This window comes from Cyprinus carpio, chromosome A8 (assembly GCF_018340385.1).
Source record: "Cyprinus carpio isolate SPL01 chromosome A8, ASM1834038v1, whole genome shotgun sequence".
NCBI lineage: Eukaryota > Metazoa > Chordata > Actinopteri > Cypriniformes > Cyprinidae > Cyprinus > Cyprinus carpio.
The window spans coordinates 14,368,608-14,383,762 of NC_056579.1; the positions used below are offsets into that span (position 1 = coordinate 14,368,608).

General features: G+C 35.2%; 1 protein-coding gene across 5 annotated transcripts in view; it reads left to right on the plus strand.

Moving 5' to 3' along the window:
• LOC109050830 (glutamate receptor ionotropic, delta-2-like) overlaps positions 1–15,155 on the plus strand; it is a 367,305-nt gene that overhangs the window by 232,480 nt on the left and 119,670 nt on the right. For all 5 annotated transcript variants that reach the window (XR_006160661.1, XR_006160662.1, XM_042762408.1 and 2 more), the window contains exons 5-6: positions 9,851–9,904; positions 12,604–12,777. Coding sequence is in view for 3 of the 5 variants with exons in the window: in XM_042762408.1 (XP_042618342.1) it covers positions 9,851–9,904; positions 12,604–12,777 (228 nt within the window). In the remaining 2 variants the exon portion in view is untranslated. The remainder of the gene's footprint in view (positions 1–9,850; positions 9,905–12,603; positions 12,778–15,155) is intronic.

A 15,155-nucleotide genomic window follows, 5' to 3' on the forward strand; every position in this document is an offset into this window, starting at 1 on the left:
AATTAGTGAAATAAATCAACTTTTTGATGATATTCTAATTATATGACCGTCACCTGTATATTCAAATATTTTTAATAGTAACTGTAGTAGAAACGTCTATGACAAAGTTGATTTCACAGCTTTGTCAGGATGCTCAGAAAGAGCAATGTTTCATAGAATAATGTTTACACATTATGGAGAAATCAGCCTACAAAAATTAGACACTGCTTATTAAGCTTGGAGAGGAAAAAGAATATTAACACTGAAAAAAATGACACACTTGAGTTTATTTGAAACATAATTGAGAACTTTGTGTGCTAGTGTGTGCTAAAATTTTAATCGTCATCATCATCCTCATCATCATCATTATCATCATAATCATCATCATCATCATGTGATGTCTTTAATAGTCCCGGTTTATTTAACTTAATATTTTGTTGTTGTTGCAGAAAAAAAAGACTTCCTTTTTATATTTATGTAATGTTGGTAAATCATTAAGTTGTTGAGTGATGGGTTGTGTTTTTTTTTTGTGTATCGGGAGCCTGATGGTTGGTTGTTGGGTGGTCAAAGGGAGACAGCAATCAGGATGTTACGAGCAGAGATAATTCTTAGAGATGGGGTGGAGGCACTGATTGACGTGTCAGCTTTTTTATCGGGCTGGATGGCCACGGCTGTCAGCTGGTGAGCATTTCATCCTGCATGATGGATTATTTACAACTCTTGTGCCACCGCCGCTCGCCACATCCTCCGAGTCGTTCCCTTACATTACACGGCCAATTACACCACACTGGCCATTTTCTCATCTCAATCAAATTATCTCTACATTGTGCTTAATTTCAGTCGCAAAGAGCTCAGTCGTTTTTACATGGGTCTGTGGAAACAATATATCACCCTGGGAGTCCTGTTGAATGGGCAAACAGGCTGCCATAAAGCAGCCTTTGGAAAATAGATAACACAGCTAGTGCTGGCTTTTTCGATTAAAGTGGAATGAAGGATGAAGAATGAAATTACTCACGCTAGTATTTCTCCTTAATTCATGCACTTTACTTAAATGGGAAGCTTGCTACTAAGATGTCTGCAATGGTGAGAGGAGAAGTGCATTGTAAATTCATAAATTTTCCCTTGACGTAGATGGAACCGCCGCAGACCTTTTTTCGACAGAATGACGAAACATGTATTTACATTTATTTACGTACATATTTATTTTTGCATGGGCAACAGCATCCAGAATGTCATTGATTGTTATTGATTCCTAGGGATGTTATGGATTAATGAAATTCTAATGATTATTACCACCATCAGCAACTTTTCAATTCACAGACTGAAAGCTTATGCTCCTTCAAACCGAAAAACTTCCTGCCGCATTTGGAATTTGCATTAGATTTACTTGTAGTTTTGTGCCGGTTGCCTCGGGACAGTCTTATTTCAATGCCATGTATTTTCATTTATTTCTTTGCTATTAATGCTGCAAGCTTCCCAAAGAGGAACTTGATTAATAGTGACACAAACATGGTATGTGCTGATAAACTTACAGTGGCTGGATTACTCCCATAATCCTCTTTCGGCTCGTGGTCCCATTACCCACTGCACATAGACCCATGCATGGGTCACACATCAGGACACAATTGCATTGTCACCACCCATCATACTATGCTTCTGCCACCATTGGCCAAGTGCAAACAGCACCCTGTTGGAGTGTTAGATGATATCTGGGGACCTTCCTCTTGTGGCAGATTGTTAGATGTTGGATTAATTTGGTTTTGTCAGGAGGAGAGTGGCGACACACTGGCACCAAGTGCTCTGGCGTGAGCCCACGGGAACCGGACTGAACTATTGCACTTATAAAGGAATCTCTTGATTATTCAAAGTGCTGTTTTTTGAGTGGTGCAAGTATACTTGGTTGTTGCACAGGGAATAATGAAACGGAACCAACATCTGATGATTTTATGGGGATGAACACATGTTGGCATCTTGGGATGTGGGATAACTGAGTTAACTGCTTTTGAGCCCATAATGACAAACTGAACCCAGAGTGGATGGGGGTTTTGAACGTTTTCACAAATTGCAGGGTTTTTAACTGTCGAGAACAAACATCCATCATAGCAACATTCAGGCTCATAAAACTTTGAAGTAGCACAATACTGACAAGGACATTGATAGAGGTGAGTTGAGACAATGTTTAGATGTTAAACTAAACTTCCCCTGTGAGTTACCTTCTCACAAAGACCAAAAATTACAACCATAGCACCTCTATTAGGGCTCTGTTGCACAAATTTTGTGTAGAGGAAGAGAAAGGTTACTTGTAAATCAGCTTTTTTTGTTTACAACAGCGTATTAGTTCCATGTTAGAAAAAAATATTTAATATATACATTTTTATACACATGAATAAAAATAATAGTTTTAAAAATAAAGTCATAGCAAAAATAAAATAGTAATATTTTGAGAATGAAGCAAAAGTTCTAAGAAAAAAAAATAGCATTATGAGATTAAAGGAATGAAGTAGTAGGGAAAGTAATGTCCAATAAGACATTCTTCTAAAACGCTTATCACGAAAAACATTTTAGATGTATGTCTAGTTGTTTTAGGTTACTTTTGTGTATTATGTATATTTTTTTTTTTTATTTTTTACTTTTATGTATTTAATTTAGGTTACTTTAATGTATTATGTATATTATATTATGTTTGTTATTATTATTTTACTTCTGTGTATTTAACTTTTTAGGTTACTTTTAGTCTCGTAACTCCTTTAGTCTCCTTGCAAATTTAATCAAGTCAAGTCATTCCGCTACATGTGGAGACATAAAGTTGAACGAAATGTCGTGCCTCACAGGACCACAGTGCTAAATAAATACAGACATACAACAATGAAGTAAAACAGTAACCTACTATATACAAATAATTACCTATACATAATGCTATGTCCCATAATGCTATGTTGAAATGTTGTAATTTTGACTGTTCTTGAAATATATCAGCTTTCTGAAAATACATCAACAATCTCAAAATTATATATTTTTTTATTCTCATCCTGTTATGAGATTATTCTCAAAACATGTGTGACTTTATGATGTGTATGCATGTATGTACGCATATATGTATGTGTGTTATTTTATGAAGCTTAATTTTTATGATGACACTAAAAAGTTTTTTTTTTTTTTTTTTTTTTTTTTAACTAACCAGTTCTGACCTTTTTATAAATTCCATGTGGGTGTTCAGAGTAAAATTAAAATGAAAAATTCTTATCTACTGCTGTCGTACTTGTTCCACACTTTGCTCAGTGTGGATCAAACATGGTAATGGAGAAAAATTACTTCCATGTTTCCTGTTACAGCTTCTTGCCTCTGCTGTCAACACATGAGCCTGCGAGGCAATTATTTGACTACATTATAATTATTTCATGTTAGGAGCTGCAGAGATGACTCCTCGGGGAAAGAAACATGGAAAATCCTCATACTTAAACTAAGTAAGACTCAGCAAAGACAGGTTTGCTGGTTCAGCTGAATTGTCAAGAGTGCAGAAGCTTGATTATACTGTATTATTCTATTAAAACACAGGTGATCAATAGCTTTGATAGGCTGCTCTTTGTCATGACACCCTGAAGCTTGTCTTGTGTTTGCTCTGGCTCGCCCTTGAGGCCAGAGCGCCATTTTATAGCCATAGTAAATCAGCAGCATATTTACAATGAAATCATGATGGAATTATACAAGCAGTTCAGGGTAATTAAGCTTAAAGGGGGATGTGAGAAAGATATAGACATTGTCCTCACAAACGAAAGGCTTCTATCCTGTTTCCTTATAGGAACATACTTTGCTCTGTATATACTGTATGACATAACACATGTAGGTTTGTGTAGATGTTTTGCCATTCTTTTTTAAATGTTTTTTTTTTTATTTTTCTTTGTTTTTTTTTTTTATTTATTTTTTTTTTTTTTTTTTATATTTGAATGAGGGCAGTGTCCAAACCTGAACACACTCAACAAAATGCTGAAAAAAAGAAATGAAAAACATGTTTAAATCTGATTTATTCACTCAGACCAAGAGGCGTGATCAAAAATCTGATTTTAATTAGATTTCAAACCATATTTTTCTCCAGAAATGCAATGCAATGTATTCGCCAAGTAAAACTGGTTATTCAATAAGAACAAAAATAAATAAATGGAGCCAGATCAAATGTATAGTAAGTTTGCTATAATGATACCTAAATAGCTATTTCGCTATTGGCTGAACTTTATTCAGAAGAAGAATAGCAAGTTATTACATTTTGATTGAAGATTATGAAAAAAAAAAATTCTTTGGAATAACATGCACCAATGAATCGTTCACATTAAGAAAGTAAAAGGGGGTCCATTTTAAAGTCGTGTTGACTTTATAAAGACTTTCTGATGACGTCCAATGAGATTCCACGGAGTGGGTTTTGAAACCTTGTCATGACTAGCCGTTTAAAGCTGTGCTTGTTTAGTATTTCTTTTTTTATTCGTTCCCCCCATAATTATATGTTTATGATTTCACAGCATACCCACATCCAGTTTAGGCTGTCCCTGTGTTATCCGAGACACAAGTAGCATAATTATGAAGTGTGAACAAGTTTGAGTGTTTCTGTTTATATCTGTTTGTGTGTTGCCGTGTGCGTTCATCATCCAAACCTCCGCTACGAGAGACACAGTGCTACACCCTCAGAGATGATGGCATGATAAGTGTGTGTCAGTGGTGGTGTGTGTTGTAAAAAGTCCCACTACAGCAGTGAGATGGGCCACCCTCCTGACAGACTCCACACAGCGGATGAATTATACATGACTAAAGCCGCAGCTCACAGCGAGGCTGGCTGACATTAAAGCAAAATGGCAATTGTGACACACAACGGTTTTGATGTATTAAAAGCGCTCATGCTCGAGCAAGTGTGAGCTAAGTACATAACATGCTGGAATTCACTCTGAAGAATAATGTGCTATTTGAGGAATTAATCAGCACAGAAAACTACCGGATCTTTTTTGCTGTCACATATGGCGTTCGTGGTTAGTGGCACAGACTGTTTTGTCTATGAGATGTTGTGTTGTCAACCTTTCCAAGAGCAAAAATGGCATTTTTTCACAGCTCATAGTATCTATCTCATTATCCACAATAATATGATAAATGAAAAATGCATAGGAAGCACAATGAATTTTTGTCTTTGGAATAACATGCTAACTGTTAAACAAAAGTCTTTTTTAGCAGTTATTAAGCTGTTAAAATGAGAGAGAGCTAGTTGCAGAACTTTGGATTTTGTGTAGTTTGTGTAGTTCATTACATTGAGTCTTTAAAATATATTCTTTAGTTTAAAAACAGGTCATTTAAATGAATTTATGTCTTGTTGTCCATAAAAAAAAAAAGTTCAATATTCTTTAAATTATTTATTCTTTTTTAATGTTTTTGAAAGAAGTGTTTTGTGCTCCAAGGCTGCATTTAAGTTAATCAATAATACAATAAAACAGTAGTGTTGTAAAATATTAATACAATTGAAAATAAAAATTTATTTTAATTGATTTTAAAATTGATTTTTTTCCTGTGATGACAAATATTAATACAATTGAAAATAAAAATTTATTTTAATTGATTTTAAAACTTATAAATATTATCATTGTAATATGCTAATTTGATTATCAATATTGAAAACAGGTGTGCTGCTTAATTTTTTTTGTGGATAGTTTTTTTAGGATTCTTTGATGAATAGAAAGTTCAGAACAACAACAGTCATTTGAAATAGAATTTCTTGAATTAACGTTATTTTTCGTATGGCATTGGCACACTGTAAACTGTTTAAGCATAAACCGATGTACCATAATAATACAAATTAATAATAATAATAATGAGGCTTTACATAAGGTTAATAGATAGCATGAACACAAATATATACAAATATATAGTCACATGACAGAGCAGACAGAGATCATATACAAGATAAGTAATAAAATCAAGCAGAGAACTGAAAATTGAGACAGACAATCAATGAACAAAACATACTGTAAATAAGTGAGTTTTGAGGTCAGTTTTAAAGGTCTGGAGTGCAGATGCAGCACAGAGGTTTTGGGGAAGTTTGTTCCTGAGCTTTAGAGCTGCATACGGAAACAGAAACATACAGAATTTACATACAGAAAATAGTGCCATGTTTTTTTTTTTTTTTTTTTTTTTTCACAAATATGCTTTAAGCAGATGGGTTAGGGATCCCCTTTGTTGAAAACTGTGTTAAATTATAAATATTTAATCAAGATTTAATCTAGCATGATATTAGAGGGATTTTTATCTTAGAATTACATTTAGAACAATTATGATTCAGTTAATCCATTTCCCCTGAAAATACATTTACATTATATAATACATATTTTAAAATATGAAAAATATCCCTCAAAATAGAAACTAAAACCTCTTTGCAAAGTCCTCGATTTGATCCATTGGGTCACTTATGAGGTAAAAAGAGGTGGTGCGGAGGCATCTTTGTGCGGTTGGTGGATGTCAAAGTTCACATCTAATTCTGGTCATCAGTCCCTTTGGCTCTCTTTAATGAATACACAACATCTCACCTTCCACTTCCAGGGCTCAGACAGGTGGAAAATATGAGATAATAACAATAATTATCATTGCTTTCACTGTATAATTTTAACCAATGCTTGTAATTGAAAGTGGACAGAACTTGAATGTTTCTCCTTGAAGAGATGTTTTTTTTTTTTTAATTTGTGTATTGTTAAAGGCAGACCGCACCCACTCATTAGAAAGCAAAAAAAAAAAGGAATAATAGGAAGGAAATTAAAGAGATGTGTGATTGTGGTTAGCAGTAGCTACTTATTTTTTGCTGGGTTTCCATATTAATCCAGGTGGAGACTTAGAACTGAGGTGACCGCTCTCTCAATGGGGAACTCAGAAACCACAATCTGGATGTGAATTCATATGGCCTCCTAATTCTTTTACAGCTGACAGCACTTCCAACGAGTGGATGTCTCTGAGTGATTACGGGCTTTGATTTCGCACGTAAGACTTTGTCAACCCACTTTCATTCAGGGTTGTCATTGCAGTTCAACAGCTAGTCAGACCAGATTCCCAAATATTCATAATCAGACGGTCATTTTACAAGTTCGTGTTTGGTCATTGAAATGTGATGACCATACATTCTTCTCTGTGGTTTTTAAAGGGATAGTTTTTTTTTTCTTTTTTTCACAAATGAATGTTTTGTCAGCATTGTATCGTGCCGTTCCAAATCATATGACTGGCTTTTTTTGGGGGAAATTTATTACATTTGCATTTATGCATTTAGCAGACGCTTTTATTCAAAGCAACATACAATGCATTCATGTTATACATTTTTTATTTTATTTTTTTTACCAGTATGGCGTATGAATACATCTTACGCATGGTTATGAGACACATAAGGTAATTTTTGAAGAATATCCAGACCATGCTGTCCATATGATGAAAATAAATGTGGTGTCTGTGAAAAAGTCTGCCAAAAAAAATCTTAAATGTATCACAGAAGTATTTCATACAAATTTAGTATATTCCAAGTGTTCTAAAGCATACAACAGCTTTGTATGAAGGTGCATCACAACATGTCTGTGAAATTCTGCAGTCCCTTGTTTGTCGTCCAGTTCACATAGAAGTCACTTTCCAACAAACAGATTTCTGTTGGTCAGTGTGGAAAATTCACATGACCAACTTGAACATGAACGTGAAAAATTTATTTGACCGTCACATGGAATTCCAGAATGCTTGGATTCCAAAAATGCAAGTTATTCAGTGATAATCTTCCCATTTAAAGTTGTAGAAGCTGTATGGACACAAAATATAATATCATGCTTTTGACACCAAATGGTGTTGGATCTTGTCATTTCATGAAGTCAGTGACATAAAATGGCACAATGGCACAATATATAGTGTGAATAAAGACTTACCTTTGGAACTCACATTAAGCTATAAAATGGCTTCAGAATACTTTTGGAATGTACCGCTTGAGTTGGATGGACTACTTTTATGGTGCCATTATGGTACTTTTATGCTATTTATATGGCCAGTTTGGATCTTGGCAATCCCATTTCCCATTCCCAGTACATTCTTTAAGTTTTATTATTTTTGTGTTTAATAAAAGAAAGAAAGTCATGCAGGTTTGTAATGACACGAGAGTCAAAATGGTGAACTGTGCCTTTAAGGAACTTGAGAGATGTAGGCCTGTTTGCTAATTCCCTGAGCCTGATTCTGCCCAGGGAATGACTGTGTTTAACTTGGACAGATCTTTGGCTTGAGGATTTTCCTAGATTTCTGTGTGAGGATCTCAATCTTGTCTGTGCAAACTTTCAGCTCACTGCCAGAATCAATACCTTCCTCATTGGCAATGGGCAGCACACCTCTCACCATCAACTTTAATTGCATATTCAACAGATTAAAAAAAAATAAATAAATAAAAACAGCATGGATGCAGCTACTCAAATATTTAGCCTTTTACCAAGTCTAATATAGAGGAATATTTGATCGGGTCAAGCACACTCAGTAACAACCTTGAACTTTTTCTTGGCATTAGCACAAGTCTTAGAGTTTCATCTTGGTCTAGTAGAAGTTAAGCCAATGCTTTAATTAAGCTCAGCCATCTGCCTCGGAACCAAACTTTTGACTAAATTTGAGCAAACAACTGCTTTGAGCCATGTACACTTTTCATGAGCCACTCTAATGACCTCACAAAGCCTCAGACATCAAAATGATTGGACCATGTAATTAGTAACAGAGGCCACTTTATGTCTACTCCTGTTTTGGTGCTTTTTTCTTGATCTTGCTAACACATCAAGCTGATCTTAGCATTTTCAAAGGAAACTTCAGCATCACTTACTGAGATAATGATTACACAAGGCATTTAATACAGTGCTGTAACACTTCCAGTTTAATTCAATTAGAAATTGGCTGTAGCAGAGGTGACAGTAAAAGTTGCGTAAAATCACTGTGTAAACATTTTTGAGGTAAGAAAACAGATCTGTCTGTCTGAAATTAAATGGATGGCAATTAGGAATGGCTTAGTTTTTTTTACTTTTACAAGTAATTTTATTATTACAATGAATTATTTTGGGTTACCACCTATGGTTTCACTCGATACCACTTAACATAGTTTGGTGATAAGCAGTTTCATTCTAAATTAATTTGTTGCAGATAAATATGGTAATTTTATATTAAAAAATTATATTATTAATAAAAGGCAAAGTGTTACAACACTCCCCAGTCTCTCCTATTTAACAATAAGTGATGAAGACCCCCAGCAAAAGCAGAGTTGAGCTCTGTTTAAGTGCAGCCATCTTGTACCAGTTGATAGAAAATGTGATGCCTCTTGTCTCTTTCATAATTATAAAGTTTTATTAGGTGTTTGTGGAAGATTAAAACACTATTAGCGCTGCTTCAGCTGTCAGATTCTCCAGCTGTTCCTTTTGTTTATGACCAAAAATTTTATGACACCCACGTTTAGTCACCTACACAATTATGGTTAATGAAATTTGGCGCTGGAACAATGGGCAGGAAAAACATTGGTGAAGGGTACTATGTTTTGGTGTAGTGTTGATGCAGAGAGAGAGAGAAAGAGCCAAAGATGGGACACAATGGGAAGAACAGTGTGGAGACAAAAACATAAGATATATTTACAGGTTTTAATAGTATCCAGATATTTAAGTGCCTTTGGATGTCAAATTTCCTAAACCTTTGACTTGTCCTCTATTAAACCTTTGATGAGCAATCGTTAAGTTCAGCAGAAACTCTGTAGCTGTCAATTGTTTTTATAATAAATGAATCATGTGTTTGGAGGGGACAGTTCACCTTACTCACTTCCAAACTGTTCAGTTTCTAATCAGCTAAATGTTTCTTTTTTTCTCTCTAGGTGGTGGAAACAAATCTTGTGGCTTTCGACTGTCACTGGATCATCATAAATGAGGTGGGTTATTCGTAGCCATTTTTTGAGAAATCTAGTTTATTCTTTCTGTAAGCACATTTGAATATATTTGCATCTTTATTTGTCTAAGTGAGAGGCGGACAAGGGCTCATTTTGGAGCCTGATGAAGGTGGCCAGATAAGGACAAATTACAGTTCAATGATTTAAATTAGATTTGGCGAGCATGGGAATATCGCTCTAAAATAATTCAGCGCTTTCCTTAGTTGAATAAAGCATTTTTAAAAATGATCCTGCAACAAGAAGACAATGAAGATATAGACCTTGAGCCCATCTGCCTGAATTTCAATAACTTAAAAGTCGCTTTCTATGGTAACCTCTATCCATCTCTCTGGTTTTATTTAAAAAGGACATACAGTATAAATCAATTTGGTCTTTTTGAATAATAGAGTTCAGTGCACTATGAAATTGTACTGTGACAAATTCACTCCCCAGTCCAAAAAGATTTTTGAAATTGGCTAGATTCGATGTTCAGAAACTAGGTTTTCCCAGTCATGTTTAGGTTGTGCAAAAAATTTCCAACTCACATTGTCTGACCATATGAATTTTCAGAATAACAATATTTTTTTAAATAAATTTTTAATGCTATCAGCTTCCTAGAACTCACCAGTTAAGCAGGTGTAGCGTTTAGTGCATCTGAGGAAAGTTTTTTGTCCTCTTTTATTAAACACAAAGGCATATGACATAACCTTGACATGTCTCTGTATGGACACGCATTGCTCATGGTTGACCTTTCTTGACAGCACTCATAGGGGACAAAACAAGCAGCTGCCAAAACCTGAACCCTAAAATTGGGCCATAACCCTGTAGGCTCATATTTGTGTCATTCTAATTTAGTGCTCCTAATTAAGCATCAAGGGCCTTTGTGTTTGTCATCTGGGGGTAGAATAAGCCACTCAGTGTCGGTATTTTCAGGTCTGTAAAAGTGTGATGTCCTCTCTGCTCTTGAAAGTTGTGCAGCACACTGTTAAGGCCTCACGTGCCCTCTCGTGATGCCTTCTAAATCATCCTCTGTCATGCATACCACATTAGTTAACAATGGCACAAACATGGTTTGACAGTGTTCAACTGTGTGTGAGGCGAGATTTTGATTTGTCCGTTCAGAAACCTTAAGATTACCTTTCAGAGAACAGGTTTTTTTGTAGACAACTTTGATTTTAATCTTATTGAAGGCTGAACAGCTTCGACATTCTAAAGTAAGTTCCTCATCGGCGTGCCACAAGTTTAGATTTAATGACGTACTTCATAAGAGCCAGTCACCAGCAATCACAGCTTTGCAGGTGAGAATGAAACTCAAAAGTGAAGGCTGTCAGAGGAAACAGCTTGGCCGCTCTGAAGTCTACTTTCACTGGGGGACGTTCTCTGTCCATTCTCATCACATCATTCCCAACTCACTCGCTTTTCTCTCCCTGTCTGTGGAAAAGATGGCTTCGGGCTAAAATTAGCAATCATTCCTCCCAAGGCTGCACAAGGACACGCGAGCGCACACGGTCATGTCTTTCTGCCTTCAGGTGACACTCTGAATACCCATTCATGGGAATAATTGTAATACTAATGATGACTTTTATGTAGTTAAGTTTCATGTATTTAAATTGGGCCCATTTTTAGCTGACTGGAGAACTTGACCTTGACTTGATGAAAGAGGAAAACTTAACCATGTGTGAAGATAGTTTAGTTTACTGGTGTCAGGACTTAAAATTTATAATGAAGGGCAATATTTGTTTAACTGGAACTAATTTTCAGCCTTTTTTATATTTATTATTATTATTATTATTTAACCTTGGTGAGATTTTTTTTAACCAGATAAAAACAGTGTTGTCTATTTCACTTCATTTTATTCGTTTTATTAAAATGAATTTTAAATATGAAAACTGCTCTGAAATTATTATTATTATTATTAATTGTACTGTCTAATCTGTGTTAAATCTATTATTATTATTATTTTAATCATGTCGGCACATTCATATTTTTAATATCTGGGTTTTGGTAGCATTTTTGCCCTGAACTCTGCATTGTTCTGTGACCCTGGTCAGTACTGTTAATTTTAAAATATTTTGAGATATAATATTTAAGAAAGTTAATCAATTATGTATTTTATTGTTTTTATTACCATTTTCTTATTAGTAAACATTCCATTAAATTGTTAATGTAATTAAGTGTTTCTCTGGGTGGCTAACCTTTAATCTTTTGTCAAATGATCCATGCTAAATAAATTTTTGTAGTTAAAATTCTCCCATTATAGAAGCTGTGTAATTTGTCTACAATTATTATATTTGTTGCAGTTATCTACAGTTATACGTACAGTAAGTCAGAAGAAAAGAAAGGTTTATAGAGCTGGTAGTAATTTTTTTGTTTATGTCACAAGATGACAAAATACTGAAGTAATGGAACCTAAAAAGATAACATTGTTTCTCTTATTTAATCTCTACCCCTTTTTCTTTCTCTCAATCCAAATTTGAGGCAACATTTTAGTTGGTTATTTACTAAATTGAAACTCATGATTGTATTATTATTTTTTTTATTTTATTTTATTTTTTCCTGGACCTAATTCTGCTCCTTCTTTTCCATTCAAGTCAGAAAAAAAGCTCTTCTCAGCAAGATGCTTTTTATCTTTCTAGCCTATTTTTCACTGCACATGGAAAATGATCTCTTTCTCTGCACTTTTTTCCTCTCATGTGCTGCAGGAGATTTCAGACATGGATGTGCAGGAGCTGGTGATGAAGTCTATAGGTCGCCTGACCCTGGTGAGACAGACCTTCCCTCTCTCGCAGAACAGCAGCCAGCGCTGCGTCAGGAGCAACCACCGCATCAACACGTCCCTCTGCGACCCCAAAGACCCAAAGGCACAGATGTTAGAGGTGTGATTCATTTCCCCATACTCATAACTCATGCATTCAAGTTAATCATAAATCATTTGCCTTCATTTCCTTTTTTGATTGTGTCCATTAACTGTCATCATTAGCCTTTGAGCTAAAGTCCTTAGAAAACTAGAAAATGTCAATGTGAAAATTAGCAATCTTGTTTTGCTTCTTTCACTGTGCCTGTGGGTGCCATTCCTGTTATCCAACTAAATGTATTTTCCCACAAATGACAACATAAATTAATAGATGTGATGTGTATTGAGCCACATTAATTACCGGTAAACACTGCATGGTATATCAATAAAAAAAAAATTCAAAACCCCTACTCTATATTAATTCATAGTTGCGTGGGTCTATGTTGATATCAACAAGGAAAATATGTATATATTTTCAGCAGATCCAGGTGATATTTTAGAGATTCACAATGCAGCATGATTATTTTAGTACCTTTATTATTTTGCCATTAAGTTTCAAAAATAATGTTTATTACATCCATTTCACAATACCTTCTTGTCTTTTGAGTGTTCAACAGAGATAGTTTAATAGTCTCTGATTTAATATTTAATAGCAAAAATGGCATTAAAGTTGGGAAGTTTGGTTTGTCACTTTACAGAGGTCTCTGCATGGTTTTAATACAAATGTACAACATGTAGAATGTAAATACTGATTTTTATTAATTTGTAAATTGGTGTACAGAAATTAAAATATTTAAGTAGTGCGTATAGTAAAAATGTTGTAAAACATGCCTTGATTATGTTGGTTTGCTTGAAAAAAAAAAATATATATTTTTTTTTTATATTTCATAGTAGGCTAGATTAATCCACGTGGCATGTGCAAACAAATGAGGCTGAAATTTCAACATTGCTTGCTTGTTTGTGTATCTTAGTGTCCACATACATTTTGGGGCCACTATATGTATGGAACTTTATCAAAAGATAGAATTGAATATTGAATTGTAATATAATTCAGCCATTATTTTCAGTATGTTAAATATGAGGGGACAGGTGCTCTTCTCTGTGTAGTGTTGAATGCATACTGTATAAGCAGGTCATGTTTGACATTAAGAATTAGTTTTGCTCAGTATTCAGTAGTCCAACCCAGAAGAGCCCAATTTTACCCTGCACTGAAGCATATCACATCCCTCTTTCTCAACCTATCCTCCCTTTGGAATACCCCTTTGCACCTCCCGTTCCCTTTAGACCACCGATCACTCATCTTCCCTGGAGAGACCCACTAACTCCTGCAATTCAAACAGACTTAATGGATTTCCCTGGTCAGCTGATCTTCTCCCCCCTGAATTTAACCCCGTCTTTGTCTGTTTACCCCCTTGGCACTGGCAGCTTTGTTGCTTTGGTGGTCTCGACTCCTCCTGCAAATGCTTTATCATGAAATAGCCTTCCCGATAAAAACAGCCCGCCCAAAAAATGCACTTTGTGTCCAAGACATGAAACATAAATCAATAAGAAAGCCCTTTATGTTTTTGCTCTTGACAATGAAAAAATACAGCGAATGGGGAAAAGCCACACGGCTCGACACTGTTGCTTGGTAGTCTTGTGGATCCCTGTCAAGTCTGCTTCTTTGGGTCATTGCTCTTTTTGTTCGGCCATTCTCTCGGTAGACGAAGAGTTGTTTTGTGGGTGTCAGGAAGAGTAAATACAAGCAGCACTGGTGTTTCCAATCTCTTTCCATATTTTCCAGTCTGCTTTGAAGCTGATGTACATATACTCTACATAATTGGCAGTCAGTTAGGCGGCTCTCAAAGCCATTACAACCTCATACCTGCAAATGCCTATTGATGGAGCCAACCAAGCGTGACTCCTAACCAGGTCCATTGCAAGGGTGTTGCGAAGCCCTCAGCTATTTTGTGTGTGTGGTGGTGGGGGGGGGGGGGCTATAGTAACGAATGCAACTTTAACAAGCATCTGATCGATTGTGATGATGTGCTTACTGACATGCTTGCACACGAATCATGGTCACGTACACTCTCATTGTAAGATCTACTGCATAATAATCATAATAATAAAGCAATTAAATAACTAAATAAGAATGCTAAAATAAGTTCTAGGTTTGTAGTTATATATGAAGAGTTCAGATGCAAAAGCCTTTTAAGTGCCATCTAAATTTTTCTTCTAAAATGGTTATTTTTTTCAGGCTTCTATGTTTATGTTCAGTTATTTTACTTTAATGGGAAAGAAAATAAACTATCCATTACTATTACTGTCAGTCGCTGAACATTTCTATCATAAAACAGTTTTCTAATACAGTGCTACTTACATCTTTTCACAAACTCTCATTTCATTGTGACAGTGACAGTAAGACCCGCCTTCTTTGATTTGATTGACCATCTCGATCATTTTGACATTGACTAGAGCTGT